Raw genomic sequence first — 21,208 nt, forward strand, 5'->3', positions numbered from 1 at the left:
ATGTCACTTAGCTGTCTGCACCATTGTCTGAGCTCTTTTCTCTCATCCTTTTTGCAGCAATGAGTTGTGTCATTCCCTCATGATCAGCACTTTTGTTGTCTTTGTTTTTTGCTGTACCTCAGAAGTCCATCTTTTCTTTCATCTCCTTCCCATTCATGCATGAGGGAACAGTTGTGCCCTGTTGTGGGGATGTTCCACTGGATTTCAAACAGTAGGGTTTCTTTTTCTTCTCTTCTAAGTCATACAATGGGACTGAATGTCTGTTGCAGAATGCGCACACTAATATGCCAGGTTATTTGGTTTCTAAGAAGTCAATAAAAATGCTACATTTAGACGCAGTCCTTAGCTTGCTTTTTTCCTCCTATTTGCCTTTCAGTCTTCAGTTATAAATCTGTTTATTTGTTTCTCATTGTAAAATGTAATCCGCCATATTAAATCTAAGCATATCATCAACAAACACTTAGGGAAAAATGTTACTGATGGTGCAGTATTTTCACACTAGCAGATTTGGCAGCCTGCATCCTCCCTGATAAGAGCCTGAAAACTGCCGCCAGAGCTAATTAATGGGAGCTATAAGGGGGGGGGGGGGGATAGTGGGGTGGGGGGTTGAGATGTACTCCTGACTTGGTTTTGGCAAAACTTTCCTATTTCATGAGACTAATACATTTCTACATTTAGGATTACACATCTCAGATTGTTTTAATCCAATGTATTTTGTGTGACTTTTTTTGGGGGGGGTCTTTAAGTGTGTGCAAGTGTGTGCTTAACTATAAACACAGATTCAAAAGCCATCTCAGCAGCAAAAGGCTAAAAACATAAAAAGCTAGAGATGTCTTGAGACACTTTGTTCTCATATTCAGGGACAATCTTCAAAATCCTTCTTAATGAGGTCATAAAAGAAAAAAAATTGAACAAGTGGTACTTGTGTACCTCACTAGGGTGTGTCATCAGGGTCACTTGCCACTAGGTTATCCTATTTAAAAAGGGATTGGAATAGTTCAATCAAGCATTGCATTAAGAGAGAGACTTTGATTAATTCCTTCTCTTTTCTATTGTGCCACAGATAATTTCAGTAAATTTGTGATACTTTCTTCATAGTCATTGCAAAGGCTTAAAGTTCTTGTTGCTTTCATGCTGGGTTTTAGTCTTTATCAGGCCTGTTTGGCTCTAGCAAAGAGGAGTGTTTGCAGCAGACGGCTCTAATCTTTGACAAGCAAGGCCATTCTTTAAACATGACCGTTATCTCGGTTCTTGTCATGGAAGAGAAGAGGGGCTGTTACAGGTTGCATGAAGAAACAAAACTTGTATGTAAAAGGAGGGGAGCGTCAATTGTAGGTAAGAGACTGATTTTTATGGAGGGGTACTTATTTTTCAAGGTACAGACTTGTTTTTTTATTTAAAAATTCAACTGCCTAAATGGCTTTTCTAGATGAAGCCCAGGAGGGGCAAGTCCAATGAAGGGAAAAGTGAGAGCTAACAATATGCTCTTTCTTTGGTGCTGTTGGAAGATTAGCTCCGTTGTGGTTAGGATCAGGTGAGAAATTAAGTTCTGATTATTATTTTTTTCCTTTGTAACTACCATCTTTCTTGTTTATTTAGTGGGGAGAGAATAAACATTTTAGAAAAATCTGATAAAATTAATTGTGCATACAACCTGAATGTGGAATTTTTAATTCCTTTTATTTGACTTAAATTTAAACTTAGGAAAAGTTTTCCTGTGTTCGCCATTGCAATGGAGTCTGATCTTTTGGAAAATATATGTGATGTTTACTTTGTTGCAAATCAAAGACTTTATCAGCTGCATACATATCAGACTTCATTTTAGATTTTGGTTCTGATAGATGAAAACAATTCCTAGGGAACCACTCTGTTTATATAAATCGTGCTTAGTTTTGGGTTGACTCACTTGATACACCATAATGGCTCTTAGCACTGTTATGTCCCTTGTGTTAATCCAGTAACTGCACATGCGCCTGAAGTAGGCAAGCTGAAAATATTAACTAAAGGGTTTTTACTTAGGGCAAGCATGGAGTCACTTTTTCAATGGAAATGGTCTGTTCTGCAATGGACAACAATCTAGTTGAATTTATTTTCATTAACTCAGACATCTAATAATTCTATTTAAGAGGCCAAACTAGTTAAAAATAAATCATTTTTGTATTTAAACTCACTTCTCATTTATTACATGGATTACAAAAAATATTCACTAGTCAAATATCAGGGTTAGTGTGTCCTTTTAAAAGATAATTTGGAAATAAGTTGGTAAATGTGAGGCTTCTGACTTGTCTTTGATTTTTTTTTTAACAGGAGTCTCTGGCATAGAAGACCCTAACACTGAATATCATTACATTCCCATTAGAGTTGTATAATGAAATTCTACTATTTGGAATTCTTAGCTCAACTGGTTGAAGCCAATTTGTAACTATTCTATATAATCTCAACCACTTTTTGTCTTCCCAATAGATAAAAAAAAGAACATATAGTATATAACATAAAGCATATAACATCAGCATCATCTGATAGTAACATCGTAGCTTCATCTTATTAGCTTCCTCTTATTACCATTGAGCAAAAAAAAATCCATTGTAATTATAATGCATTTTTTGGTTTGTTTTGGTATAGTCACTTTTCTTTCTGCCACTAATTTGAGTTTGTTAGAGAATTCAGAATCTTAGTTTTATGGAAAATATGGTAAAGGAGATACATTGACTCAGAAACAGGCAGGCTCTGATTTGTCATTAGTTACTTTTCACAACTTGCACTATGAAGTTGTGTTTTTTTTCTGTTAATTGCTATTTTTATTCTTAAGGCTATCATGGTAAATGAGGGAGGAGAAGGGGATACCAACATTGTGCTGCTTATTCATGAAGAACTCTACACCTTAATCCTTTAGATTAAAGTGGAATCTTCCCACCCCTACTTCTTTTGTGCTGATTTATAGTGGAGGTCCATCTTTTGGTCCCTGAGGCAGAGAATTGACTTTCTTTTGGTCCCTTCCTCCCCCAAGAGCAAGACTTTTGGTCCCTTCCTCCCCCAATTCCCTGAGAACTTCACTCTCCTCTGAAACAAAATTGAGTGACAAAGTGCTCCTTGTGGACCTAGGTCCTCAGTTGGGGAAGGATGCTCTTGGTCATCCTAGAGATTCAGTAAGCAATAAATGAACTTCTAAATTTGAATTCCAGGCACATGAGAGAGCTAGACTTGAGTAAACTATCCCATCCAAGTCCTCAAAGATAAGGAAAATGTTTCTAGAAAGATCCTTAATAAATACTAAAAGATTTCAAATAGTTTCTGTCTTTGCTTCTCTCTCTCCCCCTTCCTCCTCTCCCTCTCTTCTCCCATTCTTCCTCCCTCTTTATGTCAAAGTATCTTTTACTTCCTATACAATCTTAACTGGGAGCAACAATTTTTGGTCTTCTTAGATTCTGGGTAAGAAGGATAAAAATATTGTAACTCCAGTTATACTTTTTAATGGAACTTTTTTGGATAGATGTCTCTAAATGCCCATTCAGTCAGTATAAAATGGATCCTTCTTAATACTTAAAACACAACAGGTTTATATATGGTAGTTTGAAATACTAGAAACATATCTTTCTGTATAATTGAGTTCCTCAAGAACACAGATCATAATAAAGCTAAAGGGATCATTTACTATGAGAACTAATAAGCACCCTAATCTTCCTAGGTCATTTTCTAGGAAATATTTCATTTTCATTTCATTCAAAACAAAAACAGACCTGACACACTACAACAGCTACAAATACTACAACTATCCGTTTTCCTTGTCTTCATAAAAATATGTTTTCTGAAAGGACAGGGATTGTGTTTTCATGTTCTGTGGTGTATACTTCTCACATTGTGAGTGAAGAGCAAATTTACTCAATGATATAGTTGATCATGTATTTTTGATCTCAGCCAAAAGGCCATACATTTTAAAGATCAAATTACTAGACCTTCCTTTAGCAACTGTTTAGTTTATACTTTTTTGTCAATCATCTGCATGAGATTTATTCATTTATTCTTCATTATTTTTTTCTTCATTCGTTCTTCATTATTCTTTAAGAAAAAGGTCCAGGAATGGTGGTTGGCCCCAAATGCAACCCTCTTCAGCACTCCCTCCTCCCCCCTTCTCCCTTCTCAAGTAAAGGACCTGGGTCTTCTTAGATGGTTTGACTGAGGCTAAACTGCTTCTGATGTTTAACTGACCCAGGTCCTGAGCAGAGCTTTAGAAATGTACATAAACCCTAGTGTGGGGAGGGCAAAGGGGGAGGAACAACGTCATCGCTACCTATTAGACCGAGACCAAAGAAAAGTGCAAGAGGCCATTTTAGTGGGGCTAGAAATTTACTCTGACGGGCCACTGGTGAGACATTGAATTGATTCTTCTTTCTTCTCTTGTCAATTAGCAGAGCTTGATTTTTCTTCCATTAATAGTTCTTAAGGGAGAGAAAGCTCAGTGAACCTAAGCCTGGAAAACTCTGAATAGAGGCTTGTATCATTATTATATAATATGTAATCACTTATAGCATATTAATATAAATTTAAATGGCATATTTATTATATAGTACATTATATAATTGATGTCATATATAATTATAATGATTAGTAATAGCAAAACAGTTCTCTTTTCAGAATTTTTCATGCCCAGTTTCGTTGATATCTCTTTCCTTTAGAAATATTTATGGCAGAAAATCAAGCCCTCTTAAGGTTATTATTGAAAGCAAACATCATCATTGACTCCTTTATAACAATTATTATCACAAACTTTAAGTGGAGTTTTTCCCAAAACCACAAACTTAGGGGGTTACTAACTAAAGAGAAGTGATTCCTAGGAAACCAAGTGTTTCTTCAGAATTTTCTGATGCCAAAACATGAGCATAGGCAGTGGATTTCAAGGTGAAGCTACAGGAGCTCAGGAAACATGTCCTCTTGGTTCAGCAGCCAGGGTCTCTTCCTTTTCTGCTTTTAATGTATTCCACTTAGAGATCCAGGTTTGCCTTTTAAAATTTGACTAGCAATTGTTGTAAAACTGATTGTCACAATGGTCTGCAAGTGAACTAACAATCTGGCAGGCCCAGCATGGGGCAAGGACTCGCGTTAAATCGGTCTTAATAGGGGCAGAACCCAGCACCATGCTGGAAAGCTGCATTGGGAACAATTGGGAGAATTGCAGAGACCGTTTTGCAGTATTGGCGGCCTTCCTCTTTAGTAAATTATCCAAGACAACAACACGAAGAACCTTTATTTCAGTTTCATATTTTTAGTGCAAACCTGTATTAGGCCAGAAGAAAAGTCAAAGCTATAGTATGTATACACCTAGCATTGTTTTCTTGGGTGCCCCTCAGTCAGACTAGAAAGAGTCCTGTGAGGCTGGGGGTGGGGGGCAGGGGAGAGCCTTTGGCACAGTAGATAGCATGGGGATACTCGTGTGACACTGGGTGCTAAAAACCCAGTGAGCTGCAAGCAAACCAAGAGGGTTCTCTTAAAGAAATTATGGCGGCACTCAACAATAAATGCAGACGGAGTACAGACTTGAGTAGTCACAGTAGGGAGGTACATTGAAACTATGACAGAAAAAGCTGCCTAACACACTGGTGTCGGAATTTTTGGAACAGAAGAACTCTCCAATTGAAATGAATCCACGACCCAAAGACTTCACTCATACTTCTAGGAGGACTATAATGCCTAATTACATAACACAGTGAGCTTTTTTGAAGGTTTTCCTGAAATAAATTTTTAAAAACATTTTAAAGCAGGAAAGCCACTTAAGATATATTGTGGTTTGGTTGTTGTTGTTGTTGTCATTGTTGTTGTTAAAATATTTTGTTAAATAGGCTATGAGCACCCAGCCAATATTTTAAACAAAGGACTTAAGATGTCTAATATAAATTGGACTTGGTCAAAACTAAACTAACAGAATAGACAGCATAACAGCCTGGAGAGTTTTGTTTCAAAGTAGAATTTAATAGAAATTGAGAGACTGGATCCCCTGACTTTTAAAATAAGCACAGGATATGATGGAGCTGCTTTTTAATGTAAGGCCAGCTGAAGAATGCATATTTGCCTCACAGCACTAAAATCCAGATAACTGCAATATTTCTTCAGAGGGACAGAAAGAATTGCGATGTGCTGGTCTGTGATAAATATTGCGATAAGCTCCATGCTGGCTTTATAGTATGCATCTCTACACAGGGTGCCAGTGAGAAGTATTGAGGCTGAGGGAGGCAGGAGCAGAACGGCATGTCTCCTAATATGGGAGCAGTGGAAGGGAGGGGATAAGATGAGGTGTGCAGCTACACTAGGTGGTGCCTCTAAAAAAAAAATAAATTCCCCTAGCTTTAAGGAAATCCAAAGTTTTTATTTCTAATGCCTTTGTTTACTAAATGAATATGCACAATTAGCAAAATTGGTTTTACTGGTTCTCAGAACTGGTGCTGGTGCTGATCTCTCTCAATGAAAACTGTCATTTTATTGCTTCTCAGCTGGAAGTCTGAACTGATGACATAATTTGAAACACAGAAAGGGCAGTTCAGATAGGTATAAATGCATAGGAAATGCCAGACTTAAGACTCTTGTAATTAATTAGGATAGGTTCTGCTATTCCCTCCCACTCCCCACTCCCTCACCCCACCACCAATTTGGATACTTCTATCCCTGCAGTAATATGCAAATACTGCTGTATTTTCCACATAGATTTGTAAATGCCATTAAGTATCTCATGGCATCTCTTTAAAAGTCATTTCCGTCCTTTGTACGAGTTAGACTTCCTATGCTAGACTTCTTAAGCCACTTCATTCAACAAAATGGTCTTCACAGTGATTCCCCCCCCCCCATGGCTTTTTTGGGTAGTAGGAGTAGGATTTATATTCTATAAAGTTAAAATATCACCATTATCTAAGAGTATGCTTGTATTTTAAAAAATTTATGACAATCTTTTTTAAAATGTGAAAACATATTATTGTTATATGAACAATTATCTCATTACCTTTACAATATACTACCATTAGTCAGCAAAGGACGTCTAGAGTATAAGAGAAGATAGTGACACCTAGGATTTAGACTCTTCTTTGAAAGGCTGTCTACTGTTTCTTCTTCATAAGAAGGATTACATTGATTGATATTTAAGTGAATTAACAATATTTCCTCTTCTTATTTCAAAATCTCTTCATGAAAACTAATTACTAATTAATAACAGACTACAGAAAAAAGAAAAGTAAATATTTTCTTGTTTTGCAGACTTGAAATCAGCAGCAATTTAACTTTAGAGACAGGAGATATTTATGGTTAATTCCAGTTATGATTCAGGTCACTATTTCTGTACTCCATGGAGTCATCTACCCTTTTTTCCTCTCAAGAAAGAAGCACTTGAGGGCAGCTAAATAGTACAATAAATAGAGCACTGCTATGGAGTCATAAGGACTTGAATTCAAAGTCTGAGACTTTGACAAAGTCAAAGACAAAATCTAAGTCAGAGACAAAGTCAAACCTAACTGGCTAGGTGACCCTGGGCATACTGGCTATGTGACCCTGGGCAAGTCACTTAACCTGATTACTTCCAGAAAGGAAGAAAAGAGGGAAGGAAAGAAAGAACGAAGGAAGGAAGGAAGGAAGGAAGGAAGGAAGGAAGGAAGGAAGGAAGGAAGGATAAATCATTTGGTCTTTTATTTGTGATCATGTTTAGGATGTAAATTTTCATCTTTAGAGTTTTATAATGCTTTGGGATTCAAACCATAATGTAGATGGTATTCTATCAAAAGAAGAATTGTCATAATATGAGTTATATATTAGTAAGATAGAGCTGTACTGGGAACTTCATGGGCAACTTTTGATAAATGCTGAATAAATGATATATGCATTAATTTCTTTGAGTTCAAAGTTAGCTTTGCAGAAGAAAATGTCTAGGGAAGACATTTTATTCTCAATAAAGTTGAAAGTGAACTATTATCAGAGAAACTTCTGTCCTAATTGTTCCCACTGTTAAAAAACTTCAGTTTTAATTTGAACTTTTGAAACCTGACCCATTTTGTTTTATTGTTGAAATTCCTGCTTCTGCTTCCTCCTTTTCCTCATTTGCTTGTTTCTTGTGCTTTTTATCTTATGGGCTACCAGTGTACAATATAATTGTTTTTAACTACTTCCTCCTGGTCTGATTAGTCATCCAGGAACACTACTTCATTATCTTCATTATCGATGTGGCTAAGTGGGCCTCCATCCCTTCAACTGAAAGGTGAACTAATTTGGAACAATATGGTTTCTTCCCTAATAAAAGGAACAACTTACGCTCCTTTGGGGTGGAGGGAAAAAAATGAATGCTTGCGTTTATCTTTAAAGTTCACTCTGAATTTGTATCACCACGTTCTGTTTGCCACCAGAGCAGGGATTTAATACCCATTCCCTCATCAGCATTATCTAGAGTTCCTATTCATATAACAGGCCAGTGAAAACTTTATATGTAAAGCCCATTCTTTCCAGTTATTTAGTGGACTACTTTACTCCTCCCCCCCCCCCACAATGTTTATTATTAACTGGGATGTAACCCAGAATCTCTAACCAGATGTTGTCATTCCATTTTTAAAGGGAAGAAGAAAATTATAATGAATGTTCTGAATGTATTCTACTTTTATTTTGTTCAGGCACAAACTGAATGAGGCAAAGAGGTTAAAATCTCTTCTTGTTCCATCTGAGTAAGCATGAAAAACTACAATCCTTAATCTTTTAAAAGAAAAATAACCCTCCTCTGTTTGTGGGATTTCTGATTCATTTCTTCTATGCTGCTCCCTCTCTCTGCATTTTTTTTTTTTAGTCAAATACTGTCTGGACTTTTGTAAACCAATAACCTCTCTCCTCACCTCTTCTCAGTCTCCTCCCCCACCCCTACCCTATGACCACACAAAGAGTATAGAGCCCACAAAAGGAAAGGAGACTGGATTTCTGGTGGGGTTTTGTGTGTGAGTGTGTGTTTGTGTGTGTGTGTGTGTGTGTGTGTGTGTGTGTAAAAGTGGGTACTAATATGCTTGATGTCGTTAGATATGTAAAACTCTTCTATCACTTTACCAAAAATAAACTAGTTGGGATTTGCAGAAGTGGGAAGGGTAATGGGGAAAGAGATATGTTGGAATTCTAAAAAATTCTATGGAAACAAGTAGAAGAAAATTTGACTTCTTTGGATCTCAAAATAAGTTTCCTTTACTGAAATACTCAGTATGCCAAAGATTGGGTTTAATAGTAACTTCACCTCTACCAGACTTACAAAGGAAGTTCACAGGTCTTACTCAGTGCCACGAATGTACTTGTAATTGCTAATATTTGTTCTTATGACTATATCACTAAAGGTTCTGAGTTTGGGATTTCAATCTCAACTCTTACTTTGACTCACCATGAAATTGGTCATATAATTTAACATCTCTGTACCTCAGTTTCTGTGTGTGTGTGTGTGTGTGTGTGTGTGTGTGTGTGTGTGTGTGTGGAGAGAGAGAGAGAGAGAGAGAGAGAATGACATTGATGCCATTAATGCCATTACTTCACTGTGGTAGAGGGAAGACCGTTTCTATTTTAACCACCAATTTTCTAAGTTGTTATTCTTTAAGACAATATTGTAGGTAGCTCTTCACCTCTCTATGATCTTTCTGCTTTCTATTCTGTCTTTGTTTTAATTTTTTTTGTATTTTTTTAGAGCCAGAATTTTCTGACAGATATGGCGTTGAGCTAATATTTTGCCTGAAGTAGTAACCTAAGAAATCCCAGAATGGACAGTAAAATGTAAAACAAGTTGTTTACATATTGTTAAATATATAATTAAAATATTCATATATACACCCTCCCTGTATTTCTAAGTATCTATTTCCTAAACCTGGCTTTTAAAAACAAGTATCATTCTGGGGCAGCTAGGTGGCGCAGTGGATAGAGCACCGGCCCTGGAGTCAGGAGTACCTGAGTTCAAATCTGGTCTCAGACACTTAATAATTACCTAGCTGTGTGACCTTGGGCAAGCCACTTAACCCCATTTGCCTTGCAAAAACCTAAAACAAACAAACAAACAAAAAAAACTCAAATATCATTCCTTCATCCTGCAGAGTATACATATAGCATACTATTGGTGCCTAATTAATGTTTGTTTTGTAATTAATAATAAAATATCATCTGATTTTACCAATTTTATTTTACATATATTTGTAGTTTTAAGAATAGAATCCTGTCTCAGCTTAACATAATGTTACTGTCTAAGTACACAATTTCTAGAAGTTTTTTTCCTTATTCTTAACATGAGTATAACTTTTGAAGTAAGAGTTATATTGATTTTTGAGAATTTGTGCTATTGTTTGTCTAATCCTGTGTTCAAGTGTTTGCTAGACTGCCAACCTATTTAAGATAAAATAAATTTTCATTTTGTTGTCTCTCCATCATAACTTTTACAAGCCAGTCTTGATCAGCCAATTTTTTTTTTTTAGGTTTCTTTGCAAGACAAATGGGGTTAAGTGGCTTGCCCAAGGTCACCAGCTAGGTAATTATTAAGTGTCTGAGACCAGATTTGAACTCAGCTACTCCTGACTCCAGGGCCGGTGCTCTATCCACTGCGCCACCTAGCGGCCCCTTGATCAGCCAATGTTAAAAGAGAATAGAAGGGTCAAAGTTATCTTCATATTTTCCTTTTTTCTCTTTAACAAAGGACATTTTTTTTTGCTAGATTTCAATGTGTTTATGCTATGGAATATAAGAAATAATCATTCTGCAAATGAATAAAAATATAATTTCCTGCAGTTTGTTTACTAGATTTTGAGCTTCTTGAAAGTACGAACTATTAGGTTTTTTTTAACCTTTCTTTTTGAAACTCCAGGATTTAGTAACAATTCCTAGCACACAGTAGGTATTTCATAAATACTAATTGACTGACTGACCAACTGCTAGGTTATAAAGACATTCCTGTTCATTAAAAAGATTTAGAACTATTGCATGTTTTCTACCGTGCCTATCTTTTGGAACATAGATTTCCCTTTTAGATTCAGTGAATGAATGCAGGGAAGAATCTATTATCAGAAGTATTATGCATGATTTAAAGTTTTCTACCAATTATCTGAGTCTTATTTAGCCAGCAAAGAAAGATCTTATTCCAGAAACAGATGATAGTACAGAAGGAACTGGCAAAAAAAAAAATCCTGACAGAGCCCCAACTAGGAATAGTCAAGGTAGGCAGCTATCTAGCATATTTATTACATGTGCAGTGAGTGACTTTATTTTTTTTCTTAAACAAATAGACATTTTTTAATGTCAGAAAATTCCATTCTCTGTGACACATAGATTTTTATTTTTTAATAAGGCCTGTTCCATGTTACACTGAAGGCTCAAATCAAAGTATCTGGTAGACAGTAACCTTCAGGAATATACATTTTCTAAAAGTAAGGAGGAGGAACACAGTTATCAAACCCTACTTAAGGTCCAGGGTTGCAAACTGCCTTACCTGACTGTCTAGTTATGGTTCCATGACAATTGGTTTATTTTTTTTTCTTTTTTAAATTTTATTTAAGGCAATGGGGGTTAAGTGACTTGCCCCAGGCCACACAGCTAGGTAATTATTAAGTGTCTGAGATCTGTTTTGAACTCAGGTCCTCCTGACTCCAGGGCCAGTGCTGTATCCACTGCGCCGCCTAGCTGCCCCAAATTGGTTTCGCTTGATAGTTTCCAGTTGATGTGGTGACTTAACCACGCTCATTTTTAATCACCAATGGGAAACAAAGTATGTAACTTTGTGGTTCTCTCACCATCCACATGTTATTTCCTCTTTCTCAGCAAGCCATAGGAAGCTAAAATGGTACTCAGCTATGTCTGGGACACCACCACCCTCTAGTTCTTAAAGTAGGGTCTGTGAATTTGTTTTTAAAAAATTTATGTTTTCATAATTCAAAATAAGTGGTTACCTTCATATCTTATTTTATGCATTTAGAAACATTATTCTGTGAAGGGATCCATAGACATCAGCAGATTACCAGTTTGGAACTCCTTCTTAGACCCTTCTTTCTTTTAATACCGAAGATCTCAAGTAACTGGCTTTGGCATGACACAGTCCCACAGAGTACTGAGACAGTGGAGACTACTTCACAGCAGAGATACCCTGTCTTTAAATGTCTTGCCTGCTGCCATGAAGAGGGAAAATATACTTGATATTGATAAACACCAAAATGCCACCTAATTCAAGAAAGGAAGAGGGAAGACAGAAAACAAAGGGAGAACTCATGTGTGAAGGACAGGTGGCAAAAAATAGGCAGGATACTCGAAGGCAACCAGGCCTGTGATCTGAGGGTGCAAAGATCAGTTTTTCAAGATTATTATATGAAAGGATGTTTGTTTTTTTCATTTTTTTCCACATGTCACACGCGCGCACGTGTGTGTGTGTGTGTGTGTGGTTTCTAAGGAGTTTCATGTGAACAGAATCCAGCTAGTACTAAGTACTAGAAGTTCAAAGCAATAGGAAATGAGCTACCCAGTAATTGAAAATGAAGTTAAGGGCGAAATTTTTATTGTTAATCAAGAACTTAATTGCCTCTGGGACATTTTAAATAAATGCCTTGCTGTACTTAAGGAGCGATGTTCTGCAACTAAGATGACAAAATTTCTTTAATTAAACCATCATGGACATTCCCTGATTAAAATGTTTTGTCTTATATTAATATTTAGGCCTTAATGATTCATGTAGCAACTCCTTTATCACAGATGAATAAAGGGCTACTAAAAAAAACACAGGACTGAATGAAATGCATTAAAAATATTTCTAGGGTATCCTTAATGTTATTGTTTAGTTTGATGGGGATGGGAGGAGGAGACAGAATTATCTTTGGCGTTTTCTCTATTTAACTATTATATGAAATGTTATTTTTAAATCTCTAGAGGACAGATTTTTATCTGAAATAAGAGTTTAGAGGTGAAGTCTAAATCCAAATTTTTTGACAGAGAGTAAAGTGATGTCCATAGTCTATCTTTTGGTTTAGTCCTTAAAATTAACCACTTAGAAAGTTGAAGTTGTTAAACAAATAAGTCAATAGGCAAATATTCAAAGATCCACTATGTTCAAGGCACTGTATTAGGTTAATAAATATTCACAGACAGACCTGAGCAAGTCAGATTTTTCTTCCTCTAGTAGGATCCTGATATTGGAGGGATCATCCAAGACCATTGAGTCTATCAACTTCATTTAATAGATAAGGAAATTTGCTCACACAACTGATGAGTAGCAGAAGCAAAAATAAAAACAAAATCTTCTGACTCCCAGGTTCTGGCCATTTACATGTCAAACTTTATTACTTTTGAGGTGTCCCTTGGTTGTTGAATCTCCTTTGCAGTCTACACAAGAACTGTATTTTGTTTTGAGATTGAAAAATTAAGGAAGAATGAGATCTGGCCAATTATATTAATAACATTTTCAAAATGTAGAAATTACTCTTTGTTTTCAAGATAAAACTCTGTACTTTTTGCAGTTAGTTATCTTTTCACTTGCAAAGTATCTTACAATTATTATGTAATAGAATGAATCATAAATTAGCATTAATGTCAAATTAAGTGATATAACAACATTTTGTGAATTGAATATACAAGGGAGAGATTTTGAAACTATTTCTTTACAAAAAAGAGCCTGTGGGAAGAAATTCAAAAATTAACATTCAGTCCCTTTTTTAAGTGAACAGGCAAGACTTTTATCTGTTCTCCTGCCACGACATATACCTCTATGAAAACCTTGAAAGTTTTTCAGCCACAGGAATTTAAAAATCATTTTTAAAAATGCTTTTCTTTGTATGTGGAATAGCTATGTTGCATACAACCAGTCAAAGATTCTGCTCAAGAGTTAACACAATTATATATTTGACAGTATCCTCAATTAAGAGATTTTTATCACAAAATTTCATCTTAGTGAAAACAAGAACAACTTACTTAAAACACAGAATACATAATAAGAAAATATATGGGGTGGCTAGGTGGCATAGTGCATAAAGCACCAGCCTTGGAGTCAGGAGTACCTGGGTTCACATCCGGTCTCAGACACTGAATAATTACCTAGCTATGTGGCCTTGGGCAAGCCACTTAACCCCATTTGCCTTGCAAAAACCTAAAAAAAAAAAAAATACATAAAGAGCAAGCACTGTCAACATACTTTTGTCTCCACCTCACCTCTGTCCAGCATCCTAAGGATCAATGTTTTTGATTCAGCTGGGTCTCTACCTCAGGGGCCTTGAACCCAGGCCATGAATCTAGGTCCATTTAAAGACATTTTTAAGCAAACATTTTTTTAAAAGATTATATTTTAGTGTTTATATCATGCCATTTTTCATAAATCATTTATTTCAAATAAGATATATTTTTAAAATTTCCTTGGTCTAGAAAAATAAAAACTTATCTTTGAAAACTCAAAGGTAGAATGCAAGCTTTTTATTTTAAACTTTGCTACTTTGCATATTAGCAATCCTTTCGAACATATTTTGTGTTGGAAACCCTTCATTTTATTTACATACTTTCTGAGAAAGATTCTTGAACAATCTCAAGAAAAGTCCCTCCAGATCATTTGTCAGACTATTGATGGCAAACATAATTAGAACTACCTAGGTTCTGTTTGGTAAAGGTTCTCTGCCCCTAGCCCTTTGCTTGTACAGAGTATTCTGATTATGTTTGAGTTCATATGCATTTGGAAGAAGTCATCATTAATGACTGTGTGCTAGAATTACCACTTAACAAGCTAGGATCTCAGCATATAGATTCTACAGCTCACAAACTGAGATTTTTGATTCCTAGACAGGTAGCTTGTAGACTCTTCCTGGAGGCTTTGGCTGCTTGGGACACAGATTGTAATCACAGTAATTAGCACTGAATTTTCAAGTCCTGTTCTCAGATCTTGACCTTGCAGCTTCTAGCCATCGTGTACACAGCTGGATCAATGGCAGGAATTGAAGGAGCTCAGTTGTGGTCTGCTCCCTGTAACCTGTTATGGGCATTGCACTGGGGAATCAGAGGGGTGGGTTACAGAACAGTGTTTGGGAACTGGGGTAATATAAATATTTGCCATTGGGAATTTTAAAGCAAAGTATAATTGAATAAGTAGAAAGTTTTTGCATTTCTTCTAGAACCAGGATAAGACATTTGTGTAACTTAGGTTTGAAAAATGATGCTCATAAATAAAAGGAAAAGGAAAGAAAATGTAATTTGTGCCCCCTCCCGTGTGTTATTTTTGTCCACTAAAGGTTTTTGAGATTTCATTGTAATATGGATTTCCAGGGGCTTCTGGTCCAGTCCATATTTGAACAAAAAAATTTCCTAAACAACATACCCAAATTAGTCCATTAAAAATACCTTTAAATCCTAGAGAATGTGCTTTTCTGACATTGACATGCATGTTTTTTAAATATGTATTGATATGTATATTTTAAAAAGTCATATTAAAAACTATCTTTTATTGATCCTTCTATATATCATGTCCTAGGTTGATGATTTACCTTGTCTCAGATTCACAGCTCTAGATTTAGAATCGAACTTAGAGATCATCTGAGTATTACCTTATGCTTTGTAGATAAGGTCCAGAGTCATACAGCAGATTGGGATGACTGGAATTTGAACCTGGGACCTTGACTTCCAATTCAATATTCTTTCCACTGGGTCACACAGAGTCATATGCTTTTCTTCTCTGACATCAGCTATATTCTAGCTAGGTTTCTGAAACTGTCATATTTACTTTTTAAAAGTTTATACCTCTTTCCTTTGAGCAAAATTCTTTTATACTTCTTAATTTGACAGTTTTCATGAACTTTAAAGTTATAATAGGTGATACAGGAAGTTATTTTGATGGTTACAAATAAATTGATATTTAGAAACCTTTCTTAACTTAATTCGTATTGACAAAGTACTATTCATAATATAGGTTCACAGTTGTGGAATAAATCATTTTAAAGATTTGGCTTTATATTTCATGAGACATGAAATCAAATTCACACTTCAACAGGACATTTCTAGAGCAACTAGATACTGCCTCCATTGGACACCTGCTTCAAATCAGAATCAGTCTGTAGCTTTATCAATATATATATATCCAAAACTTATTTTTCTTCTGATATTGGTACCAAGAAGCCTGACATCCCACTAAAGATAAAGGTGATAGACTGATAGAGGCATGATGGTACATGTTAGAAGCAAGTAAAGTGAAAGTTGAAATGAGTTTGTTGTTTTGGCTCTTATTGGATTCCTTTGAGCTTTATAGGTAAATCAAATAAATAACTTTTTTTCCTTCTTCAAGTTTCAGATTTTACTAGCATGATATTTAAAAGACTGATAACTGAAAAATAATGAGATGATTTAACTTACAGAACATTTATTCCTTAATGTAAGCCATTTAGTAAAAAGAAAAAATCCTAATAATCTATAGTTGAAAGGACAAGGTTAAAAACATATTAAAAATAGCAGGAAGATAAAAGTATTTAATTTTTTTTCCTGTTCTATACTAATTTTTCCTTTTTTTACTTATCTCAAGGTAATCCCTTCAGGATATTTGCATTTTTAATTTTATTCACTTAATTATGTATAATATTAAACTGCAGCTCTACTATGTCATTGTAAGAACTTATATTGTACAGTTGTTTTATAATTTCAATATTATTAAATCCAAATTGCTTTGTTTTCCAATTTCTTGTCAATTGGGATGATCTTTGAAGTGCAACTGATCTGTACCTTATAAAGTTATTTACATTTTTTAATGGGCATGTACTCCTCTAGTACATAGTGTATGTGTATGTGGGTATTTGTACATATGTGTAAATAAGTAATTTCTGAATTTTTTAGCTTTCTTCAAGGTAAATACTATACTCTCCTTCATTCCATATTCCGTATGACTTTTTAGAATTCTTTAGAATTTCAACAAGAAGGGGGGGACTTAATTTTATTTTTCTTTTATATCAGAAATTTAGTAGAACTTAGTCATGTATTTATTCTTTTAGCATTCAGTCTTGCATCTGTTGAGAATTTGTGCTTTTACTTAAAAAAGACTTCATCCAAAAATTAAAACCATAGACTTCAGCCTGATTCCAACCTTCTGTTAGAAATAGCTCTGGCAGAGAGAATTGAGGTTTGCATTTTTATAAAAGCAAACAACAAGAAGAAAGCCCCCACAACATTAAAATGTTCATTACTGCAAAAATCAAGCAAGAAATGAAGAGGCTTAGTTCTCTTAGGTAACATTTGGTTCTATTTTTAGCTATTTGATTAAATAAAACACATTGTGGAAGTTTGCAATGAATTTCTGAAGTAAATATCACGTTTGCCTTTTATCAGTAACTTTGGAGATGGCTGCATCAAAAATTTGCTCTGCATTTTCTTAATAAGTATGGCTTTTCAGAAATACCATATTATGAATATTTCTACAACTCTAATGGAAGGCCTTATTTCCAATATTTCTACATAAACTACATTTCTCTGTGACAAGAGTTGAGCTTGTGGTTGGGTTCCCCTCCCACACTTTTTTCCCTTAAAACTTCATGGGTTTTTTTTCCCCCTTTTCCATTTCTTTCTATTCCTTATATTTTCACTTCTCTTTTTAGATGAGAGTTGTAGGGTTTTTGTCACATCAGACTTTCCTCCTCTTTTCTTTTGCCTTACAATAAGCACTAGGAGAAAAGACTTTTTTTTTTTTTGCATATTTCTCCCTTTCCTCCATGAGATTTTGTTGCTGACCAAATTTAAAACACTACAGTATTTAGGATCCCTGTAGTGCCATTTTAAGTATTTGGATCTGTAAAGTGCCCCAAGCAATAACTACCTGAATTGCTTTTAATTACACAATATAGCTACATCATTTTACTTAAGATTCTTTTTGATTGATGCAGTAAGGCAATTGTAACCATGGATGATGGGATTAAGTGCCTCTTGAAGTGACTTTAGCTTCTTGTGGGAACAAAGGGAAAGAGGAGAACACTTAGTCCCTTTTTGACTGAGCCGGCCTTTTTTTTTTTCACTTGCTGTATAAAGAAATACAATTAACAAACATTATCCCCAGAGGTAAATTGAAATGTACATGCAGACAAGAACAGCTCTTGCCTGCAATTAGACATATATGATCTGAGGTATTTTGGCCATTCATTAGTGCTAATTGTTTGAGAAACAAGCCTAGCACAAATGATTAAAATGTTAGCGCCATAACTGGGATTATTAGCGTGTGTGATAAAATGCATACTCTGCAGCTGTACGGTGAAACTCTTTGGGAAGGAGCTCTGATTAGACAAATGCTTGCTTTGGCTCAGTTGTGAGCTGTTAGTGTTTGCACAAGGCCTGCTGGTGTTTATAACAAACAACTTATATCTTTCTTTCTTAATTAGTGGGAATTACTATGCAAATGTTGGCATTTTGTAATTTAATATCCTTATCCTTTTATTGTGTCTTTGGGTTGCTATTTCAGGTCAACTGTGCCGATAGGAATTCAAGACAAACAGAGCTCTTCCTTAGTTCCTTATACCCCAACTTCTTCAAAAGTTGAAGGCAGAGAAGAGGGAAGGAGATGAAAGTTTGCTTCTTTGTTTGTTTTTTGGATAAAAGGTCACAGGTCTCCCCTGGGCCACAGTTAAAAGAGAAGCCTCCTTGAACCCCTGATTCAATGTTACCTAGCTTAGAAAACAATGTTCTTTGCTTTATCTAGGTCTGGAAAGATTGAGTTGTGGAAAAATCATGAATATAAGTTACTTGCCGCTGAAGTTGCCAGATTTGGGATACAGTAAAAGCAGAGGAAAAAAAGGAGTGTGAACCTGTTGAGTCTTTTGGTCAGTTCTACCAGGCCTGGAGCTATATTCACCAAGAAAAGTGAATGAAGCCAGAAAGGAGGTGAATGGCAAAAAGGGGAAAGGTGAAGAGGATCAATCTCGCTTGTGAATGGGTCTAGTTATAAAACTCACAGGGTGTCAGAATTAAAAGAGATTTAAGAGGTCATCTAATCCCATAGGTACCTGAAATGGAATCTCCCATTTTATCATCTCTGCCAATAAATAATATTATGAAGAAGTACTTATTTCCTCTACTCCTTCCATTCCTTTTCCAGCTTTGGACAGCTCCCTGAAAAAAAAAATAAGGACCATGGTTTAACAAGGAAAGCTAAAACTCTTCCTGAGCAAAAATTTTTAAAAGAGAGAAATAAATGGGAAAGGGACAGGGAAGAAGAAAAGAAGAGAAAAGGAACAAAGTATCTCAAATTTGGGGAAACATATCCAAAAACAAGAAATTAAAATATTTCATTGTCCAGTTTAGTAGTGGAACCTCAGGTCATTTTCTGTATCACTCACATTGTCTTCCTGCTCTTCCATCAATTCAGTCATCCATTTGTAGATTATTCATTTAAGGATGACAGGATTACCCTCAGCATTTTTATAATCCAAGAATGCTTGCCACCTTTACTCTGCTTCAGTTGATAAAAAGAAATATTAAGCTAACAGAACAAGCTGCTAGGGAAACAATTTACTTCAAAGCCAAATGTAAATGACACTTATGTCATTTAACTATCTATTCTACATTATCCCTCCCTTAGCATGGATAATTTAGAGTTTGGTTACACTGGAATAGTAAATAATTAACAAACCACAATAAGGAATAATTTTATTCAAAATGCTAGATCCCCGAAAACAAATTGTGCGAAGGGCTTGTCTTTTGATATCCTGACTTCCTTCAATTTTCAGCAGAATTGGGATTAGACTAAATGATGTGACATGCATCTTTAACCAAAAACCAAGTTAATATTTGCAGAGGAGATGAAAGAATTTGTTTAGAGGTGAAAATAAAGGTAAAAGAAAGTTTCTTACTTTTTCATCTACTTAGTGAAAAACAAAACAACAAACTAATACTTTGTTGTCTTCCATTAAACACTGAACCTAAATCAAAAGTCCTTCAAAGTCTACATAACTTATTATTAGAATTAAATATTGTCAAGAGATAGTACCTATAGTATAGTTTTCTGATGTGAAGAAAAAATTCTCCTGACCATATCCATATGTTTAGTTTTCATTTTCATCACACTTAGCTATGAATAATTAAGAAAAAGAAAAAAAACAATCTTAGTCTTATTGTAGGTCCCACACAATCAAAGACACACACGTGATTCATGATCACAGCTTGTATTCACAGCTTTCGTGTGTGTGGTGTGGGTCTGGCAATTAGACTGAGAATGTGTTTTTTCTAAAAATTATTCAGTGCTAGAGAGATCAATATTAAAACAAAAACGTAAATCTGAATAATCCATTTCACTACAGCTATCAAAAAACCATAATTCCAAGGAATACCAATTGGCTGAATTTGTTGCTTTAGATTAGAAGATTTGTCTGGGTTCCCAGGGGGAAAAAAAAGATGTACAATCTGCATCATTTTCACATTAGCTCTCTAGAAACACTAAAATGCTGGGACAATTGCTTTGTGAAAGTTGTAAAACTCTTTTCTGGAGGGAAAAAATATGCAGCAATTATTACTCCAATATAAAGATAATCACTCATAAAGCTGTACTAATTTCACTTATTTAACATTTTACCAACTATCTTGGGAAGAGCTATGTAAAAGAATCTCTGGCCACATCTGTGGAGATGACATTCTTCTTTCATGACCTGTTAGGAAGCTAACGGAGAATTGATCCTTCTACTGCAGATGGGCTCAGTCACTGCTAATCTATGAACAATTCAATGAATGATCAGCTGATTTTTAAAGTGTTATATAGGAGAGAAGCAATACTGATGGAATCCTCAATTGGAGAGGTTAAATGAAGATTTCTGGCATTCCTGTGCTCATTTTTTTTCCCACATTAAGTTCATTGGTGTATATACATGCTATATACACACAATGCAGATATCACCATTTGAATGTTAAATCAGATCTTTTTTAAGAATTCTACATAGAAATTTGTTTTTGAGGTCATTATCACTTAATTTTGCTTTCTAAATTAGCTATGAAGGCATCAGTGGGTAGTCCCTCCTGGAGATAGGTGATGTATCATCTGTTACACAATAAGTTTCAGATCCATAAACTTAAAAGTGAGGGAAAAGTCAGTTTATCCTGTTATTTGAGATTTAATTCCAGTTTGCCAACAGCTCATGTACTTGACACCTTGCTACTGCTTCCTCTTCTGGTGATACTCTTTAATATCTATCAATTCTTTCTAGGAAGATAGGGGAAAAACCAAGTCATCTTAGAATTACTTCTCAGCCACCTTACAGTTAACTAT

General features: G+C 35.3%; 1 protein-coding gene across 2 annotated transcripts in view; it reads left to right on the forward strand.

Moving 5' to 3' along the window:
* Positions 1–21,208, forward strand: part of CLYBL (citramalyl-CoA lyase) — a 385,303-nt gene that overhangs the window by 172,527 nt on the left and 191,568 nt on the right. The window contains exon 1 of one of the 2 annotated variants that reach the window (XM_074191966.1): positions 16,900–18,834. The exons of the other annotated variant lie outside the window; for it this stretch is intronic. Coding sequence (XP_074048067.1) covers positions 18,818–18,834 — 17 coding nt within the window. The 5' untranslated portion in view covers positions 16,900–18,817. Of the gene's footprint in view, positions 1–16,899; positions 18,835–21,208 lie in introns of those variants that run through there. 2 annotated transcript variants of the gene reach the window in all.

Source organism: Macrotis lagotis, chromosome 6 (assembly GCF_037893015.1).
Source record: "Macrotis lagotis isolate mMagLag1 chromosome 6, bilby.v1.9.chrom.fasta, whole genome shotgun sequence".
Classification (NCBI taxonomy): Eukaryota; Metazoa; Chordata; class Mammalia; order Peramelemorphia; family Peramelidae; genus Macrotis; species Macrotis lagotis.